This window comes from Pleurodeles waltl, chromosome 6, assembly GCF_031143425.1.
Source record: "Pleurodeles waltl isolate 20211129_DDA chromosome 6, aPleWal1.hap1.20221129, whole genome shotgun sequence".
Lineage (NCBI taxonomy): Eukaryota > Metazoa > Chordata > Amphibia > Caudata > Salamandridae > Pleurodeles > Pleurodeles waltl.
In genome coordinates, this window is record NC_090445.1 from 1,702,127,822 (window position 1) to 1,702,149,090 (window position 21,269).

At 54.0% G+C, this 21,269-nt stretch overlaps 1 protein-coding gene across 1 annotated transcript in view; it reads left to right on the forward strand.

Annotated features, from left to right (window-relative positions):
• The window catches only part of LOC138301816 (E3 ubiquitin-protein ligase TRIM39-like), a 126,063-nt gene that overhangs the window by 66,133 nt on the left and 38,661 nt on the right, over positions 1-21,269 (forward strand). The window contains exon 3 of the mRNA XM_069242315.1: positions 11,947-12,177. Coding sequence (XP_069098416.1) covers positions 11,947-12,177 — 231 coding nt within the window. The remainder of the gene's footprint in view (positions 1-11,946; positions 12,178-21,269) is intronic.

The window sequence follows — 21,269 nt, forward strand, 5'->3', positions numbered from 1 at the left end:
TCACCTCATAACATACAGAGCGACTCCTGCTCTAAGCCACAGTGTGACATACATCACCTGGCATACCTCACCTTCTAACACACAGGGTCCTGTTCTATGCTACAGTGTGACAAACCCCACCTGACATACCTCACCTGATAACACACAGGCTTCTGCTCTAAGCTACAGTGTGACATGTCTAACCTGACAACACACGGACTCCTCCTCTAGGCCACAGTGTGACATACCTCACCTGACATACCTCACCTGCTAACACACAGGGTCCTGCTCTAGGCTACAGTGTGACATACCTCACCTGACATACCTCACCTGATAACACACAGGTTCCTGCTTTACGCTACATTGTGACATACCTCACCTGATAACACACAGGCACCTAAGCTATGTTGTGACATACCTCACCTGATAACACACAGGCTCCTGGTCTAATCAATAGTGTGGCGTACCTCACCTGATAACACACAGACTCCTGCTCAAAGCTACTGTGTGACATACCTCACCTGATAACACTCAGGCTCCTACTCTGAATAATAGTCTCGGGTAACTCTCCTGATAACACACAGCTTCCTATTTCAAAATAGGACAAGATATCTAACAAACCTCCTCACCCATCCTCTGTAGGAATCGCTGAATTAGCTCCCAAAACTAGTGCAATAACATTGATGTATCCTGTAGTTCTCCATTCTTTTGTGGTGTGTCTGTAGAACATCACAATGTTAACTTTCCATCTGTGATGTCTAGTCACCATAGCAACTACTGGAATGTAGGGAGAGTGAGAGCAGTTTGTTTAGAGGAAGGGAGTTGGAGGTTTGTGTCTGCTGTTGGTGAATAAAGACTTGAAACTCAGCTGATCCATCCAGCGTGGTATTGTAGTATGTAGTATCTGTTTTAGTATGTGTTTCTTTATGCTGTGCCTTTAAATATTTTGTTGTCACCATGTTCCAAATGTGTCATAAGATTCCATGGAATCTTATGACAGGCAGTTGGTCGTCAAGTGCTGGAAGGGATGGGAGAGTTACTGTCAGCTGGTGCTTCATGTTGTGGGTTCATCTACTCTGAGAAACAAAAGACACAGGGGGTCATTCTGACCCTGGCGGTCGTTGATAAAGCGGCGGCCAACCCGCCAACAGGCCGGCGGTCCAAAATATGCAATTCTGACCCTGGCGGGAACCGCCAACACAGCCCGCCGCATTAACACTCCGACCGCCACGGCGGAACAAACAAACAGCGCGGCGGTCACCGCCAACAGCCAGGCGGCAGACAATGTACCGCCCACCCTATCACGACCCACCAATCCGCCACCTTTTCCGGGGCGGGAGCACCGCCGATAAAAACACGGCGGAAACAGACTACGAACGGGAAAACGCTCACCTCCACATACTCCACGCGAGATTCCGGCAGTATGGAACCCGAGTTACAGGTCATCCCCGCACTCCTATACCTGCTCCTGTACCAGGAGCACGCCCGGCGGCACGGAAGACATCGGTGAGTACTGCACCTACGAAACAGGGGAGGGAAAAGATTACCAGCACACACCCACCCACCCACACCCACTACAACACACACATCAATGCATTCCCACAGATCACTGTCACAACCCACAAACCCCCCCCTCCGAAATAATGCAAAGACCAAAAGAAGAGATCTTAAACGGGCAGATATATTGAAAAATGGACAGCAGTAATCCAAATAAATAAATAAACTATGTACAAAATATATACATCTACTATATGTAGTCCAACCACTGTCCGTGGACCACAGGGGTCCTGAGCAAAGGGGCAAGGCCCAGTCCCACGACAAGAACTCCACGGAGAGAACACTGCAGGGGCATCAGAAAGAAAAAAGGACAGGCACCTCAGGGGGAAGGGAAGGGGGGGCACCTCAGCCACTTGAGTACACGACGACAGATCCACGAGGGGACTCCATGACCACTGGCCCATCCTGGGGAGAGCAAAGCCACAGTCCATACAGTCCATACAGTGGGTGGCCTGCCCACTGGGCCATCCTGGGGAGTGCAAAGCCACAGTCCATGCAGTCCATACAGTGGGTGGCCTGCCCACTGGGCCATCCTGGGGAGTGCAAAGCCACAGTCCATACAGTGGGTGGCCTGCCCACTGGGCCATCCTGGGGAGAGCAAAGCCACAGTCCATACAGTCCATACAGTGGGTGGCCTGCCCACTGGGCCATCCTGGGGAATGCAAAGCCACAGTCCATACAGTCCATACAGTGGGTGGCCTGCCCACTGGGCCATCCTGGGGAGAGCAAAGCCACAGTCCATACAGTCCATACAGTGGGTGGCCTGCCCACTGGGCCATCCTGGGGAGTGCAAAGCCACAGTCCATACAGTCCATACAGTGGGTGGCCTGCCCACTGGGCCATCCTGGGGAGTGCAAAGCCACAGTCCATACAGTCCATACAGTGGGTGGCCTGCCCACTGGGCCATCCTGGGGAGTGCAAAGCCACAGTCCATACAGTCCATACAGTGGGTGGCCTGCCCACTGGGCCATCCTGGGGAGTGCAAAGCCACAGCCCAAACAGTCCATAACAGACTCCACTGCCACTGGAGGAGGCATGTTGGCCAGAGGACATCCTGCAGCCCTGCCCGAGACAGATCCTGCCCTGCCACGTCTGCCAAAGGGCCAGCGGTTCTTGCCTGGAAGGGCCCAGTTCAGCGGTTCTTGCCTTGAAGGGCCCAGTTCAGCGGTTCTTGCCTTGAAGGGCCCAGTTCAGCGGTTCTTGCCTTGAAGGGCCCAGTTCAGCAGTTCTTGCCTTGAAGGGCCCAGTTCAGCGGTTCTTGAGACGGCGGTCCCCAGCGGAGCAGTGCTGGAGACGGCGGGGCACAGTTCAGCGGTTCTTGCCTTGAAGGGCCCAGTTCAGCGGTTCTTGAGACGGCGGTCCCCAGCGGAGCGGTGCTGGAGACGGCGGGGCCCAGTTCAGCGGTTCTTGCCTTGAAGGGCCCAGTTCAGCGGTTCTTGCCTTGAAGGGCCCAGTTCAGCGGTTCTTGCCTTGAAGGGCCCAGTTCAGCGGTTCTTGCCTTGAAGGGCCCAGTTCAGCGGTTCTTGCCTTGAAGGGCCCAGTTCAGCGGTTCTTGAGACGGCGGTCCCCAGCGGAGCGGTGCTGGAGACGGCGGCCCTTCTATGGCCAACTGCTCATTGCCTGGTGGTGCCCTCCTGGGCAGCGGGGATGGTGCTCCTTCAATGCCCACCTGGGCTGTGGGTGGTGGGGCCCTCCTGGCCAGCTGGGCTGGGTCCTCCCTGGGCAGCGGCTATGGGGGTGGTGGGGCCCTCCTGGCCAGCTGGGCTGGGTCCTCCCTGGGCAGCGGCTATGGGGGTGGTGGGCTCTCCCTGGGCAGCTGTGACGGTTCCTCCCTGGGCAGCGGCTATGGGGGTTGTGGGCTCCTCCTGGGCAGCTGTGACGGGTCCTCCATGGGCAGCAGGCCTCCTGCCTGACTTCTCCGCCTTGCTGCCCTTGCCCTCCTTAGTCGGGAGTCTGTGGCCCTTTCCTCCCTTTGGAGCTGTGGCTGTTGACGGTGGCTGGCTAGTGTCCTGGGGGGATATAGAACCCGGGCTCCTGCGGCGGCCCTTCCGCCTTCTGCTCCTCTTCCCAGGGGGTGGGCTGCCTGTCCCCTTGCTGCTGGGCGAAGATCCAGACATGCGGGCTGGTGGGCTCCAATACCCCTGCACCCTTGTCAAGGGGGCTGCAGGGCTGGTGGTGGCTGAGGTGCTCTTTTTACCCCGACGAGAAGGAGGGGGGGGCTCAGGGTCAGGAAAGAAGGTAGCAGTAGAGAGATAGATTTTCTTGGGACAATGGAGAGTGATAGGTACAGTGGGAATGGGAGTGGAGGGAGAGGATGTGGTTGTAGGTGAGTGACGTTTGCTGTCTTTGGGTGCAGGTGCAGGAGGGATAGGCTGTCGTGAGGTGGATGGCTGTTGGGTGGGTGGGTGGCTGCGTTTGTGTGGTGTGGAAGAGGGGGTGACAGACACAGTGGGAGAGGACACAGGGGACGTGTAAATGGCAGTGGGGGTGGTGACTGCACGTGTGCGGACTGTCCTGGTGGGTGTGCTGGTGATGGAAACACTGGCTGATGGTGAGGTGAATGAAGGTGTGAGTGTAGACGTCACAGGGAGGGAGGAGGGAGACGAGGAGGTGGGGGTCACAGAGGTGGAAGTGACTGTTGGCATGTCTGCATCGGAATGTTGCTTGTGTGAATGTCTGCGTGATCTGTGGTGCTTATGTTTGGATGAGCTGCTCTTGGGTGTTGAGGTGTGTGCAGGCTGGTCTGATGGTGTGGGTGGGACAGGCAGAGGAACAGGAGACTGGGAGGAGGGAGTTAGTAGAGGGAGGCAGGAGACAGGGACAATGGCTGCCGTCCGTGCTGAGGCCAGAGCCTGGAACGATCGTTGATGGGCAGCCTGACCCGAATGAATGCCCTCCAGGTACGCATTGCTGCGATGAACCTCCCTCTCCACCCCCTGGATGCCATTCAAAAGGGTAGTCTGCCCAACAATGAGCGTTCGGAGGAGGTCAATGACCTCCTCACTGAGGGCAGCGGGGGTAACAGGGGCAGGGCCTGAGGTGCCTGGGGCGAAGGAGATGCCCGGCTTCCTGGCAGAGCGGGCACGGGGCGAACGCTGAGGGGCTGCTGGGAGGGCGGAGATGGTGCGCTGGGTGGCGGCTGTACCTGTAATGGCGGGGGGCACGGATGTTGCCCCCCGCAAGGGAGCTCCCTTCCGAGGACGTGTCCGTGTCGCTGCAGGGTCCAGTCGTCCCCGTTGTGGAGCTCCCCTCGCCCTCCGTCTCACTGGTCCAGTCAGACTCTGTGGCATGGCCCTCCTGGGCCATGTGAGATGCAGTTCCCTCCTGCCCCGATGCCACTTCTCCTCCGTCTGATGATGCTGATGCACACAAGCACAGAAAGACAAACAAAAAGGGGGGGGGGGAGAGAGAAATAAAGAGATTTTGAGTACATGGATCACCGGTACAGTTAGCGGACATGACAGACACAGATGCCCCCTGCACTAAGTTGCGCACTTGGGGTCCGCTACGCATTCCGTGGAACATGCCCTACACGCCTAGAGTTGACAACTGCACCCATGGATGACACAGCCCAGGGATGGCTGTACTGGCACACTACTGAGGGTGGTGGCTGGGGACACAGGGGCTTACGGGGGTGCCCAGCCTACAGATATCGCCCTGGCCTAGGGGGACCCACAGCCCTCCTCCCCCACCCAGACACCTCCACTGTGCGACAACAGAGTAGATTATGCTTGTACTCACCCCCTTGTGTCTGCTGTGCTGCCCTCGCGCGCCCATCCAAATCAGGGTAGGCCACCGCCAGGATCCGGAACATCAGGGGGGTCAGTTGACGGCAGGCACCCCGCCTACGTTGGGAGGCCATCCCCAGCAGAGACTCGGCGGTCTTCTTGGTCCCGCGGCGGATGTCCTCCCACCTCTTGCGGCAGTGGGTGCCCCGTCGATGGTGGACCCCCAGGGTCCGGACTTCCTTGGCGATGGCACGCCAAATCCCGATCTTCTCATGGGCGCGGACCTATGTGACACGTACAGGGAGGGAGAAATACCACGTTCAAGTTTGTCTGCATTTTTGTTGCCAGTGGCCCAACGCCCCCCATCCCCGCCAGGCCCCCCTGCCATGCCCAACATGCCCCCCATCCCCACCAGGCCCCCCGCCATGCCCCCTGCCAGGCCCAACATGCCCCCCATCCCCGCCAGGCCCCCCGCCATGCCCCCGCCAGGCCCAACATGCCCCCCATCCCCGCCATGCCCCCCGCCAGGCCCAACATGCCCCCCATCCCCGCCAGGCCCCCCGCCATGCCCCCCGCCAGGCCCAACATGCCCCCCATCCCCGCCATGCCCCCCGCCAGGCCCAACATGCCCCCCATCCCCGCCAGGCCCCCCGCCATGCCCCCCGCCAGGCCCAACATGCCCCCCATCCCCGCCATGCCCCCTGCCAGGCCCAACATGCCCCCCATCCCCGCCATGCCCCCCGCCAGGCCCAACATGCCCCCCATCCCCGCCAGGCCCCCCGCCAGGCCCCCCGCCAGGCCCAACATGCCCCCCATCCCCGGCATTCCCCCCGCCAGGCCCAACATGCCCCCCATCCCCGCCAGGCCCCCCGCCATGCCCCCCGCCAGGCCCAACATGCCCCCCATCCCCGCCAGGCCCCCCGCCATGCCCCCCCCGCCAGGCCCAACTTGCCCCCCATCCCCGCCATGCCCCCCGCCAGGCCCCCCCGCCAGGCCCAACATGCCCCCCATCCCCGCCATGCCCCCGCCAGGCCCAACATGCCCCCCATCCCCGCCATGCCCCCCGCCAGGCCCAACATGCCCCCCATCCCCACCATGCCCCCGCCAGGCCCAACATGCCCCCCATCCCCGCCATGCCCCCCGCCAGGCCCAACATGCCCCCCATCCCCGCCAGGCCCCCCGCCATGCCCCCCGCCAGGCCCAACATGCCCCCCATCCCCGCCATGCCCCCCGCCAGGCCCAACATGCCCCCCGCCAGGTCCCCAGGCCAGCCAGTGGCCCCAAATCCATATTGAATTAAACTCACTTGTTGGTCTGGAGGACCGTAGAGTAGCGCATACTGGGGGAGGACCCCATCCACAAGTTTCTCCAACTCTTCTCCAGTGAAGGCAGGGGCCCTTTCCCCAGACACATGAGCCATTGTCCCTTCCAGACCGAGGTCACAGCAACACTTGCAGTATAGGTCCTCTCCTGTGAAAGTTCAAGTCGCGAGTGAATAAGTAGATAGAAAACGGCGGTCACGCCCGCGGCGGTGCGTACCGCGGCGGGGCGTACCGCCACCGCCGGCGCACTTCGCCATTGGCTCCTGATACCCATAGGCTTCAATGTTATCCAATGCGGCTTCGCGCCGCGGTCTTCGACCGCCTACCGCCACGGTGTGCCACGCCAGCGCATTGACCTCACATCCCATTGTCACACTTCACAGGTCAGGCAGCCGCCATTTCGAGGGTCCACATGGCTCAATTTCAACTGCGTCACACAGGCCTAGGCCTTGCATAGCCACTCATACACGCCATTCACTGCATAGAGAATCGTTTACTGTGCAAGCTGTGAGTACGTACCTGTGGGTTGCTTGACTGTGTGCTCCATGTTGTCCTTCCTAGGCACCGTCCGCTGGGTTTGGCGAGGAGAAGGAGGAATCCTCCCGTGTACAGACCGCTGGTGGACCTGTCGACAATGGAAGCACGCCACATTATCCTGACCTACCGGCTTGACCGTGCCACTATACATGAACTGTGTGCCCAGCTGGAGCCCGACCTGATGTCCCCCATCCGCCAACCCACAGGGATTCCCCCTCTGGTGCAGGTCCTGTCAGTACTCCATTTCTTGGCAAGTGGGTCATTTCAGACAACAGTGGGAATTGCTTCTGGGATGTCTCAGCCCATGTTTTCGAAGGTGTTATCCAGAGTGTTGTCTGCCCTGATGAAATACATGAGGAGCTACATCCTTTTCCCTGAGGTGGGCGAATTGGCCACAGTGAAGGGTGATTTCTATGCCCTTGGACATATTCCCAACGTCATTGGTGCCATTGATGGGACCCATGTGGCTTTGGTTCCCCCCCAAGAAAGAGAGCAGGTGTACAGGAACAGGAAAAGTTACCATTCTATGAACATCCAGGTGGTGTGTTTGGCTGACCAGTACATCTCCCATGTCAATGCCAAATTCCCTGGGTCAGTGCATGACGCCTACATCCTAAGGAATAGCAGCATCCCTTACGTGATGGAACAGCTAGAGAGACACCGTGTATGGCTATTGGGGGACTCTGGGTACCCCAACCTGTTGTGGCTACTGACCCCAGTAAGGAATCCCCGGACCAGGGCAGAGGAACGGTACAATGAGGCCCATGGGCGTACTAGGAGGGTGATCGAACGCACCTTCGGCCTCCTAAAGGCCAGGTTTCGGTGCCTGCATATGACAGGTGGATCCCTAATGTACTCACCTAAGAAGGTGTGTCACATCATCGTGGCCTGCTGCATGCTTCACAACCTGGCTTTGCGCCGCCAGGTGCCTTTCCTGCAGGAGGATGGTCGAGACGGTGGTGTTGTGGCAGCTGTGGAACCTGTGGAGAGTGACGAGGAGGAAGACGACGGGGCTGAAACAGACAACAGGGACAGAATCATTGCACAGTACTTCCAATAGGACACAGGTAACAATTCAAACATAATTTAGTAAATGTAAACTACTCTCCTGCATCTCTGCTGCCTGTCTATTTGCCCCAGTGTATGATGACTGAGTTGTGGCTTTTCCCTCCCTATTTCAGATCTGGGGTCCCCACTACGAGTCCTGTGCTTCGTTTCCCCATGGACTACAGCTTTGTGGCAGCGGGTTGTTGACTTCACTATGTACAAGGACATATTTGCACTGTCATGTCAATTACAATATTTTGAAATCACAGCCAGACTCCAGATAGTTTTGTGCAAAATAGGTGTTTATTTCAGTGCTCAAAATGGGATGGGGGGTTTCAAGTGGGTGGGGGCTATGGTGAAGGAATGTCCATGGCAGAGTCCAGAGTAACAGTCACACAGGTGCATTGTCCATAGGCCTGTGGAGAGATGGAGCATGGGCAGTTCAAGGATGGACAGGGTGACAATGTGGGACAGTGGGATGACATCAGGTGGTATCCTTTGCTGGCGGGGGTCTTGACATCCTACTCTGTCTTCTTGCGAGATCTCAGGGCCCTCTTGCGGGGTGGTTCTTCTCCTGCAGGAGGTGGGGGTCTGGTGGGCTGCTGTTGTGCGGGGGCCTCCTGTCCACTAGCGCCGGCGGAGGTGGTTGGCTGTTCTTGGTCCAGGCTAGTGGCAGGGGCCCTTTGTTGTTGTTGAGTGTCCGTCCTGGTGTTGATGAGTTCCTGCAGCAGCCCTACCATGGTAACCAGGGTGGAGGTGAGGGCTCTGATGTCCTCCCTGTACCCCCGATAGTGTTCCTCCTGCAGTACCTGGATCTCCTGGAACCTGGCCAGTACCGTCGCCATCGTCTCCTGGGAGCGGTTGTATGCTCCCATGATGGTGGTGAGGGCCTCGTGGAGAGTGGGTTCCCTGGGCCCGTCCCCCCCCTGTCGCACAGCTGCCCTCCCAGTTCCCCTGTTTCCCTGGGCCTCTGCCCCCTGGCCGGTGTGCCCACTACCACTGCCCCCAGGTCCCTGTTGTTGTTGGGGTGGTGGGTTATCCTGGGTGCCCTGTAGTGGTAGACACACCGCTGATTGACGCGCCCTGGAGACAGAGGCATGGGCCCGCTGGGTGGGAGCTGTGCTGGTGTTCCCAGAGGGGTTTGGGTCTGTAGTGGCCTGTGGCTGTCTGAGGGGAACCGACTGTCCAGAGGTCCCCGATGGTCCGGGCTGGTCATCAGTGTCCAGGTCGACAGAGCTGCTGTCATCGCTGACGGCCTCTTGGGTGGGGGGTGTGGAGAATTCTGGGCCCTCCGTGGCGGTGTGTTGGCGGTCGGGTCCTGCAGGGGTATAGAGGTATGGTTATAGTTTCAATGTGTGCCATATGGGTGTATCTGTGGGTTCCCGTGTCCCCAAGTGCTGGCATTCGTGTGTGGGGGCTTTGGTGAGGGTGGCTTGTGGGGGGGATGTGTATATGCATTGGGCATGCTTTGGTGATGGGTGTCCATGCTTAGTGGACGCATGCAGGCCTAGGTTTTGGGATGTGTGGGTTGTGATGGTGAGACATTGGCAGGGAATAGGTGTGCTGGGGGTGGGGGTGAGGATGGTGGTGGGGGTGAGGATGGTGGTGGGGGTGAGGGTGGGGGTGAGGATGGGGGTGGGGGTGAGGGTGGGGTTCGAGGATGGGGGTGAGGGTTGGGGTATGATTTGGTATGCAGGTGGGGGGGAAGCAGTATTGAAGCTTCAACTTACCAGAATCCATTCCTCCGCCGACTCCTGCGAGGCCGTCAGGATGCAGGATGTTCAAGACTTCCTCCTCCCATGTTGTAAATTGTGGGGGTTGAGGTGGGGGTCCTCCGCCAGTCTTCTGCACGGCGATGTTGTGCCTGGATACCATGGAACGTACCTTCCCCCGTAGGTCGTTCCATCGCTTCCTGATGTCTTCCCGATTTCTGGGGTGCTGTCCCACAGCGTTGACCCTGTCGACAATCCTCTGCCATAGCTCCGTCCTCCGGGCAATGCTGGTGTATTGGACCTGTGTGCCGAAGAGCTGGGGCTCTACCCGAACGATTTCCTCCACCATGACCCTGAGTTCTTCGTCTGAGAAGCGGGGGTGTCTTTGGGGTGCCATGGAGTAGTGTGTATGATGTGTGGGGTGGAGTATGTGTAGTTAAGTGTGTTGAGTGTGGTGGTGTGTGTTGTTTTGTGTGTGGATATTGTGTGGGTGATGGTGTAGTGTGCCTCTGTGTGATGGTGTTCTGTGATCGCTGCTGTGTCTCTCAGTGCTTCTTTTTGGATTTTGGTCGAAGGGGTTTGTGGGTGATGTGGGTGTGTGTTTTATATTGTATTGTGTGTGTGGGAGTGGTGTGTGTATGTGTATCAGGTGTGTGGAATTCAAATCGTCCAATGTGGCTGAGTTTTGTTCGTTTGGGTGTATTCTGACCGCGGCGGTGTGTACCGCCAATGGAAAACCGCGTTTGAAAGACCGCCGCGTGGATTCGTGGGTCGTAAAGGCATGGGCGTATTTCTGTTGGCGTGACGGTGGAGGTTTGGTCACCTCCACTTTTCCGCCGACCGCTGGTCTGGCGGTCTGTTGTGGCTGTCGGATTTTCGGAGGTTTGGCTGCTGCGGGTCAGAATGACCGTGGCGGATTACCGCGACCGCGGTGGAATTATGGAGGATTTCTGACCGGCGGTAGGCGCCTTTTACTGCCGAGGTCAGAATGACCACCACAACAGTCTTTTACCTTTTTACTGTCTTGTGTCTCACTGTGATCATCGCTACAGGTATCCTACTACATTCAATGGCAGAAAATACATAGGCCCTCATTACGGGTCAGGTGGTCTCATGACCACCAGACTCGTGGTGGTGGTCCCACCGCCAACAGGCTGGCAGAGGGACTGCCATATTACAATCGTGGCGGAGGCACCAGAGTCGGTCCACCGACACCGCCAGGCTGTCGGCAGCCTGGTAGTCCCAGTGGTTGTAATCCGCCAGGGCAGCGCTGCTTGCAGCGCAGCCCTGGGGATTACGAGTCCCCATACAGCCAAGCTTTTCTGTGGCGGTTTGCACCGCCATGGAAAGCTGGTGGAATGGGGGCGTCGGGCCGCTGGTTATTCCCGCCGGCCCTGCTGTGAACTCTTAATTGGTCCAGCGGTGTTCAGGCTGCACAGGCGGCTCGAAAGCAGAAAGAGTTTGGCGGCAGGCTCCGCTGCCATGAGGGCCATAATTTCTTCATAATTCTGAACTTGAAATTACCACATCAGTGATTCCCCAGCACTCTGAATGAAGGCCATAGTAGGATACCCCCTCAGCGAAATGGGTGAACACATCCAGTGTCTTGGCAGGACAGGGGCAGCTCACACTCCCCAAATCTCGTGCCTTCCATCCCAAGTGCTGGAACTTCCTGGCCCCACCTCTTTTACATTCTGACCTGTCAGTCACATCGACTCACACTTGACTTCAGCCAGTCTCTCCACTCAGCCTGTCTTTAGGTATTTGACTGTTTCTGCCTGCAGTGGTTTCTCTTCATTGCACTCTCTCCATGGATCAGGCGTCTCTGCAGGTTCACAATTTGTGACCTCTCTACAGTTCCTCAGGTGTCTGAGGGAAGAGGGAACGCAGGAATGTGAGAAGCACAGAAGACGGTAGAAGGGAAGGTAGTAAGAGGCTGCGGTTCAGAAATTAGGAAAAGCTTGCTGGAGTTCTGATTTTTCAAGCCTTCCCCTGACTCCCACTTTAAGGACAGCTTGTAGGAAGCTTTTTAATGTCTAACCAGCTTTTCTTTGTTTTTGACAGAACAAGCTAAGAACTGAAAAGAACAAAATTGAATTTGAGTTTGAAAAACTGCAGCAGCTCCTGAAAGAAAATAAGCAAACACTGCGAGAAAAACTAGAGGAGATGGAGAAGAAAATGACTATGGTAGAAAATGCAAATATCAACAAACTGACCAATCAAATCACCTCTCTCAATGTCCTGATAATGGAGATAGAAAAGAAGTGCGAGGAGTCGGGAAGGGAACTCCTGAAGGTGAGATACTGTATGTAACTAAAACAACAGAAGGGCATTGCCCTCCCATTTCTGTTGCTTCCTTGTAGCCCCAGTAGAGTCCCGACTTAGCTTCTGCCCATATTATTGCAAATAAATAAATGTGTTTTTTTGGAGGGCCTCAGCATTGCTTTTTTTCAACCGTGGCCGAGGCTGCAACAGGATGAGTGAGGAAGCAGACCTTGGTGACGGTGGAGCTTATAATTGACGTCAGCAGGCACTGGTACTACTCACCTGGGTTATTAGCGTCGACACACGCTCAATGCGCCAGTCAGGTTGGTCGGCTGCCTTTCAGTGACCAGCCTGACATGCGCACTAGAGGCCTCTGCCACAAACTGCTCAACTTAGTGAGGGAGGGATCACACCCGCAGCCCCCCTCCCGGTCTCCTAATGAGCGCTGGGTTTGCCTAACCAAGCCAATCCTGGTGCTGCTCTCATGTTGTTTTTGTAACACAACAATAAGAGAGCAGCATCTGGATTGGCCCACACAAGATGCAGCGCGGGGCGGTGAGATTCAGGTCCATTGAGCACAGGCCAATCACTGCATGTCTTTCTTAAGAAGCCGTGCAGTGATTGGCTATTTCTGTTGTTTGCTCTCTTCCTCCCTTTTGTGCGCACGAGGGAGTGGGGGAGACAACACGACCTTACTGAAAGGCAGCAGGGGCAGTGGCACTCGGAGTCGGTGAGTCCGAGACACTAGGCGGTGTAAAAACAAAAAAAGTAATTAGAGCAAGGTAAAAACATAATGACTGTGTGACGTCAGTGCAATAGTGTGCTGAATGGTATGCTGGCACTGTGGCGAGATCTGAAATCTTTGGACCTATTTTTTAACTTCTGTGTGTTTTAAGCTCCACTTTGTACAATCCTTAATGGTGAAAACAACTAAACATGGTGCAGTGCTTGTTCTTCTGCTGCCAAAGAAAATCTGATCAGTCGGAGAATCAGAGATTAGATTTAAAGCATCTTGGATGTTTGTAAATTACATCAAAGAATATGTTTTTGCATTTTACTGAATAAAACTTACAAAGAGCTAAGACGCTGAATGTTTGTATGCTTTGGGGAATATTTACAAGTCCCTTGCACCACCTTAGCGCTGCCATAGCATCATTATTTTAGTGCTAAGGCGGCGCTAAAGTGGCTTTTCTGCTGCGCCATATTTACAAAGTGGTGCAATGCTTGCATTTGCACCACTTTGCAGCCCCATGCGCCACAATAAGCCTGCGTCAGGCATAATGTATGCAAGGGGGACGTTCCAGTGCAGGGAGGCACACAAAATGGCACAGTGAAATTTACAAGATTTCACTGTGCCATTTTTTCCATCATTTTTAACGCCTAATTCAGGCAGGTGTTAAAATGATGCACCCATTGAAATCAATGGGCGTCTCTGTTCTTTGCTGCACTAGCGTCAACATTTTAGATGCTACTGTAGCAAAGCGCCACAGTAGAGTAAAAAATGTTGACGGTTTTGGCCTAACGACCGCAGTGGTGTGCAGTATTGTAAATATGGTGCAACCGTGGTGTCGTTAGGCGGCGGTAGGGGTGCGCAAGAAAAGTGGCGCATCAGGACCGATGCGCCACTTTCTTGTAAATATGCCCCTTAGTTGAAAAGCAAGGCATACGTTCGGAATAAGAGTGAAGGTGAAATACAGTAAGTTATACAGAGACTGACCGACTGTAGGAAAGTACCATCTTGCCTGGCATGTTACCCCCATTTTTACTTGTGTGTATGTTTGTTTTTGCCTGTGTCACTTGAATTCTGCTAGCCAGGACCCCATTGATCATAAAGTATGCCCTGTATGTGTTCCCTGTGTGGTGCCTAACTGTATCACTGAGGCTCTGCTAACCAGAACCTCAGTGTTTATGCTCTCTCTGCTTTTAAAATTGTAACTGCAGGCTAGTGACTAATTTTACCAATTCTCATTGGCACACCGGAACACCCTTATAATTCCCTAGTATATGGCACCTAGGTACCCAGGGTATTGGGGTTCCATGAGAACCCTATCGGCTGCAGCATTGCTTTTGCCACCCATAGGGAGCTCAGACAATTCTTACACAGGCCTGCCACTGCAGCCTGAGTGAAATAACGTCCACGTTATTTCACAGCATTTTACACTGCACTTAAGTAACTTATAAGTCACCTATATGTCTAACCCTCACCTGGTGAAGGTTAGGTGCAAAGTTACTAAGTGTGAGGGCACTCTGGCACTAGCCAAGGTGCCCCCACATCGTTCAGGGCAATTTCCTCAGACTTTGTGAGTGTGCGGACACTATTACACACGTGCACTACATACAGGTCAATACCTATATGAAGCGTCACAATGGTAACTCCGAACATGGCCATGTAACATGTCTAGGATAATGGAACTAATACTAATCTAGTATTGGGGGGATAATGCCATGCATCCCCGGGGCCTCCAGCATAGAGCCCGGGTACTGCCAAACTAGCTCTCTGGGGTTTTCCAGGCAGCTGCAGCAGCTGCCAACCCTCAGACAGGTTTCTGCCCTCCTGGGGTCTGGGCAGCCCAGTCCCAGGAAGGCAGAACAAAGGATTTCCTCTGAGAGAGGGTGTTACACCCTCTCCCTTTGGAAATAGGTGTTAAGGGCTGGGGAGGAGTAGCCTCCCCCAGCCTCTGGAAATGCTTTGAAGGGCACAGATGGTGCCCATCTCTGCATAAACCAGTCTACACCGGTTCAGGGATCCCCCAGCCCTGCTCTGGCGTGAAACTGGACAAAGGAAAGGGGAGTGACCACTCCCCTGATCTGCACCTCCTCAGGGGAGGTGCCCAGAGCTCCTCTAGTGTGTCCCAGACCTCTGCCATCTTGGATGCAGAGGTGTGAGGGCACAATGGACAGCTCTGAGTGCCAGTGCCAGCAGATGACATCAGAGAGCCCTCCTAATAGGTGCTTACCTCTCTCTGTAGCCAATCCTCCTCGGAGGGCTTTTTAGGGTCTCTCCTGGGGGTTTCTCTTCAGATTCCAAATGCAAGAGCTCACCAGAGTTCCTCTGCACTTCTCTCTTCGACTTCTGTCAAGGATCGACCGTTGACTACTCCAGGACGCCTTCATAACTGCAACAAAGTAGCAAGAAGACTACCAGCAACATTTTAGCGCCTAATCCTGCCGGCTTTCTCAACTGCTTCCTGGTGGTGCATGCTCTGAGGGCTGTCTGCCTTCGCCATGCACTGGAAATCCCGAGGAAATCTCCCGTGGGTTGACGGAGTCTTCCCCCTGCTACAGCAGGCACAAAACTTCTGCTTCACCGGTCCTCTGAGTCCCCTCTCATCTCGACGAGCGTGGTCTCTGGAACACAGGAGCTGGATCCAAGTGTCCCGCACAGTCCAGTGGTCCTTCTGTCCAAGTTTGGTGGAGGTAAGTCCTTGCCTCCCCACGCCAGACAGTAATCCTGTGTACTGCGTGAACTGCAGCTGCTAGGGCTTCAGTGCACTCTTGCAAGGATTCCTTTGTGCACTGCCTAGCCCAGGTCCCCAGCACTCTGTCCTTTATTGCCCAACTCGCTGAGTTGGACTCCGACTTCGTGGGACTCACTTTTTGTTGTGCTGAGTCGACCGCCATCCTCAGATCTTCTAAGTGCCTGTTCAGGTGCTTCTGCGGGTGCTGCTTGCTTCTGCGTGTGCTCTCTGTATTGCTGAGCGCCCCCTCTGTCTCCTCCTCCAAGGGGCGACCTCCTGGTCCTTCCTGGGTCCTGGCAGCACCCAAAAACCTCAACCATGACTCTTGCAGCTAGCAACGCTTGTTTGCGATCTTTCTGCGTGGAAACAACTCAGTGTGTCTTCCAGCACTTCGTGGGACATCTTCTGAGCAAAGGAGAAGTTCCTGGCACCTTCCGTTGTTGCAGAATCTTCAGCTTCTTCCACCCGGAGGCAGCCCTTTTGCACCTTCATCCGGGGTTTAGTGGCTCCTGCCCCCCTGGACACTTCTGTGACTTTTGGACTTGGTTCCCTTCCTTTACAGGTCCTCAAGTCCAGGAATCCATCTTCAGTGCTTTGCAGTCAGTTGTTGTCTTTGCAGAATCCCCTATCTCGACTTTACTGTCTTTCTGGGGGTAGTAGGGTAACTTTACTCCTACTTTTCAGGGTCTTGGGGTGGGGTATCTTGGACACCCTTAGGGCCAGATGTAGCAAACGTTTGCGAGTCGCAAATGGCCTGAATCGCTATTTGCGACTCAGCAAAATCGGAAATGGGATGCAAAAATCCCATTTCCGACTCGCAAAAAGCGATGCGAGCCGATACCGACTCGCAAAATTTGCGACCCGCAAACAGGAAGTCGCAATTTGCGAGTCGCAAACCATATGCAATAGCAACTCGCAAATTGCGACTAGTCGCAAAAAGCCCAGTTTGCATGTCCCATTTACCACTAACTCAGAGCAGGTGGTAACCATTACCAAAGTATAAAAGGGGACCCAGAAGGCATCTGGGTTACTCAAGATGGCGGAGATATACCTGATAGCAGTGAGGAGGAGAGCCCACGCAGCCCAGCAGAGGAGGAGGAGGAGCCACAGACAGGAGAAGATTTACAGAACAAGGCAGACACTCTTCCAGCAAACCGAGGAGGAGATATATGATAAATATAGACTCAGCAGCGCAGCTATACTAGATTTAATAGAATTACTCAATCCACAGCTACAACGCCAGACTGTGCGCGGCTGCGCCATCCCTACGCGTGTGCAAGTGCAATGCTCACTGCACCTCTTGGCCTCGGGGAGCAATCAGGGGGTCATTGCTGTGGCAGGTGGGGTATCCCAAAGTGCACTATCAAGGTTCCTCAGGGCTTTCCTAGATGCCTTACTCACACACATGTCCCAATACATATACCTACCAGGAATGAGGCAGAAATCAACAGCACCAAGTTGGACTTTTACCGGATTGCCAACTTCCCCCATGTCATAGGGTGTGTAGATGGGACACATATTCAAATATGCCCTCCTGCAAACCTGGAATATCTGTTCTGCAATAGAAAGTGTACCAACTCACTCAATATTCAGGTTGTTTGTGACGTCCATTATGTCATTACTGACATTGTAGCTAAATTTCCAGGCAGTACTCATGACTCCTACATTTTTAGGCACAGTGGGATACACCAACGCCTGGAACATGGGGAGTTTGGAGACGGATACCTCCTAGGTAGAGCTGCATACACCTTGTAGACATGCACACAGATCAATGAGCACACCAACCAGGACTTTCTAACAGTGTACTTTTTGTGCCCAACAGGTGACAGTGCATATGCCTTACGGCCATGGATTCTGACTCCGTACTTAACACCCAGCAATTAATGTGAGAGGCGATACAACAGTGCACATAAGAGGACCAGGAACCTGATAGAAAGAACATTTTGATTGCTGAAAGCACGGTTCAGATGCCTTCACCGAAGTGGAGGTGCCCTCCAGTATACCCCCATAACGGCATTCAAAATAGTTGTAGCATGCGCCATCCTGCACAACATTGCCACCTGACGCAGGCTACCTCTCACCCCTGCAGACCCAGATTCTGAGGATGAAGAGCAAGAGCAACCACATCGCCATCATGGGAATAGGAGCATCGCAAATCAAGGCAGACTGAGACCGGAACACATTGCAACACAATACTTTGGAAGGTACGTGCCAACTTCTACCATACTCACCAATTGAACAAACACTCCATTTGTTAAGTGGAACAAAAAAATTATTTAATATGCGCAAAAACCGAACTATTTACAATGAAAAACTGTTCAGGGACTTAAAAAAGCCCACCTGGCATGGGGCACATTGCCATCATGTGCCCCAACATCAGGGACAGTGTTTAGTTTATAGCCTACGGCGGCCTCTGCCAGCCTGGCTGGTACCACGTTGCTCAGCAGTGCTCTGCCTCGTACTCCCACTCCGGAGCACCCTGGTGTCACCAGCAGAGACACTGCTGACAGTGGAGCCCTCCTCGCTGTCTTGTGGGGTGTCCCCTGTACCCCTGGACACCTGCCGTGCCTCCATGAGGTCTATCACATGGGTGATCCGGCCCAGGCCCCTTGCCACATCACCCGCAAAGTGGCCCATTTCCACCTGGAGGCCGACTGTTCTCCTTGACAGCCCAGTAGTGTTCACTGCCAGTCTGCAAATAGAGGAGGCCATCCTGTCCAGCCTTTGGAGCAGCTGGCGGTCCCTGCGCTGCGCACCCTCGCTCTGTGTAAGCAGTCCAGCCACCAGTTCACACATGGACAGGGCTAGGTCACCAGTGTTGTTGCCTATTACGTCCAGTTGTGCATGAAGCTGCTGCATGCTGTTTTCATTGCTCCTTACAAAGAGGTGCAGAACCCCACTAATCCGCCCTAACATTTGATTCTGCAGGCGCTGACCACATAGCAGTTGTGCCTCTGTCAGAGTGGTGGACGGACGCCCTGACTCTGCCTGCAGCCCTGCTCTCCTCATCCTGCGTCGCCTGCGCAGCGGTGGATGCCCTGTGATATGTGCTGTGGCACTCCTGGTTGTTGCTGGTGCAGGCTCCGAAACCACTGTTGCAGCGGGTGTTGCCATATAGGGGATGGTGTTGGTGGTGCAGGTGGGAGTGGTGGCTGTTCCTGTTGTCTCCTCATGGGGCTGGCTGACCAGTGGCACCTGGCTGCTGTGGCTGGTGGTGGGGTCTTGTGGGAGACCTGTGGGACATGGGGAAAACACTGTCAGTGTCTACTATCTGTTGCACACTTCCTAATAAACATTTGCCTATTAACTGCCTACTTGACTACATTGCCCATAATGCATCATGTTCGTATCTGCAACTCTGAAATGGAGCTATCTTGGTTGTGCATGCCCCTGTGTACATGGTGGGTGGGGGTATGGCATTGATGGGGGTACAGGCATATCACATGGTACTCACCGGTTGATGTTCTGGGCTCAGAGGGGTCTAGTTCTCCGAATCCTGTTACAGACTCCGGCTCCAGGGTCTCCTCCACCCTTTCCTCCTGGGGTGTGGGTGGTGGTATGGAAGATGGTCCCGCTCCTGTGCCTCTCATCTCCCGGAGCCTTTCTGCCACCCTCTCCTTGGTCCGGGAGCGGAGGTCATACCACCTCTTCTTTATCTCATCGACACTCCTGTGGCTGACCCCCAGGGAGTTCACCTTCTCCTGAATTTCCTGCCAAATTATTTTTTTGTCAGAGTCTGGCACATTGAGGGCTGCCTTCCCAAATAGCTCATCATGGTGCTAACAGCATTCCTCTGTGAGCACCTCCAGCTCCTTCTCAGCAAATTTCAGTTTTCTCTTTCTGGGAGTGTCAGTCATGGGTGCTGTTGCTCTGTTAGCTGTGCAGCAGTTAAAAAGGATGTGGTCCTCCCTCCTCCCAGGTGTATTTGTAAACTTCCTGGCTGTGATGTCATCATCATGTGCCAGGAAGTGTTTCCAGAGTGTTCTGGAGTGGTTTCTGGAGTGTTCTGCAGCACCTGCAATCAATTTTCAGGAAAATCGCAATTTGCGACACCCACTCGCAAAATGCGAGTCCGTTTTTTGCGCGGTCGCAAAAAGCGACCTCGCAAATATCGGACTCGCTATCTGTGGTGCGACTCCGGGTGCGAGTCGCAATTTGTCGCCGCAAATTGTATCTGCATTCCAGTTAGCGACACGCAAATTGCGAGTCGCACATGCTCGCAAATTGCGAGTCGCTAATTGTTTTGTACCTACATCTGGCCCTAAGTGTTTTCTTACACTCCCAGTGACCCTCTACACACTACACTAGGCCTGGGGTCCATTCGTGGTTCGCATTCCACTTTTGGAGTATATGGTTTGTGTTGCCCCTAGACCTATTGTCTCCTATTGCATTCTATTGTGTTCTACAGTGTTTGCACTACTATTCTAACTGTTACTTACCTGATTTTGGTTTGTGTGTGTATATTTTGTGTATATTACTTACCTCCTAAGGGAGTATATCCTCTGAGATACTTTTGGCATATTGTCACTAAAATAAAGTACTTTTATTTTTAGTAACTCGGAGTATTGTTGTTTCCTATGATATAGTGCTAAGTTATACAAGTGGTATAGTAGGAGCTTTGTATGTCTCCTAGTTCAGCCTAAGCTGCTCTGCTATAGCTACCTCTATCAGTCTAAGCTGCTAGGACGCCTCTAATCTACTAATAAGGGATAACTGGACCTGGCACAAGGTGTAAGTACCACAAGGTGCCCACTATAAGCCAAGCCAGCCTCCTACACCGACTTTTAATAATCTGTGGTCACTGTCTGATAATAAGTTTGTTTCTGTTGATGGATGTCACAGTCTGACTGACATCATCCTGCAGTGTTCAGCTGACACCCTGAATTCAATGCTCACTTTGACAATTTCATAGTCATCATGGTCAGCATTCAAGCTAACATGTGCAATAAAAAAAATAAGTATAATGGTTTTTGAGGCTTCCTTTGTGACTTACATGATCACGCGCAGCGCGTCAGTCAGTTTGTGGCATTATTGTTACAGGTGAGTGAAACAATATAAATTATAAACTACTGTAGTTTGTTTCTTTGTGGGAATGTTAAATAATTGTATAAATGTGCTCTCTTATAACTATGGTGTATTCATGTGAGACAAGATCCCTAAAGCTTTTCCGAGTCCCATGTACGCTGAGTTTAAACATCAAGGGGCATATTTACAAGCCCTTAGCACCACATTATGCTGCAAAAGAGTATTTTTTTTTACGCTAAGGCGGGTTTTCGCCTGCGTCGTATTCACAAAGTGGTGAAATGCTTACAATGCTCCATTTTGCAACTCCCTTGCACCACCTTATGCCAGCACCAGGCATAATGTATGCAGATGGGGTGTTCAGACGCCGGGAGGCCCGAAAAAAGGGCACAGTGAAATTTACAAGATTTCACTGTGCTATTTTTTCTGTCATTTCTAAAATGAGGCACCAGTTTCAATCAATGGGCTCTCTGCGCTTTTCTGCACTAACGTCAACATGTTTTACGCTAGTGCAGCAAACCACCACAGTATTGTCAAACATTTTCTAATACGGTACAACCATGGTGCCTTTAGGCGGGGCTGGGGCGATGCACGAAAAGTGGCGCATTGGGACCGATGTGTCACTTTCTTACAAATATGCCA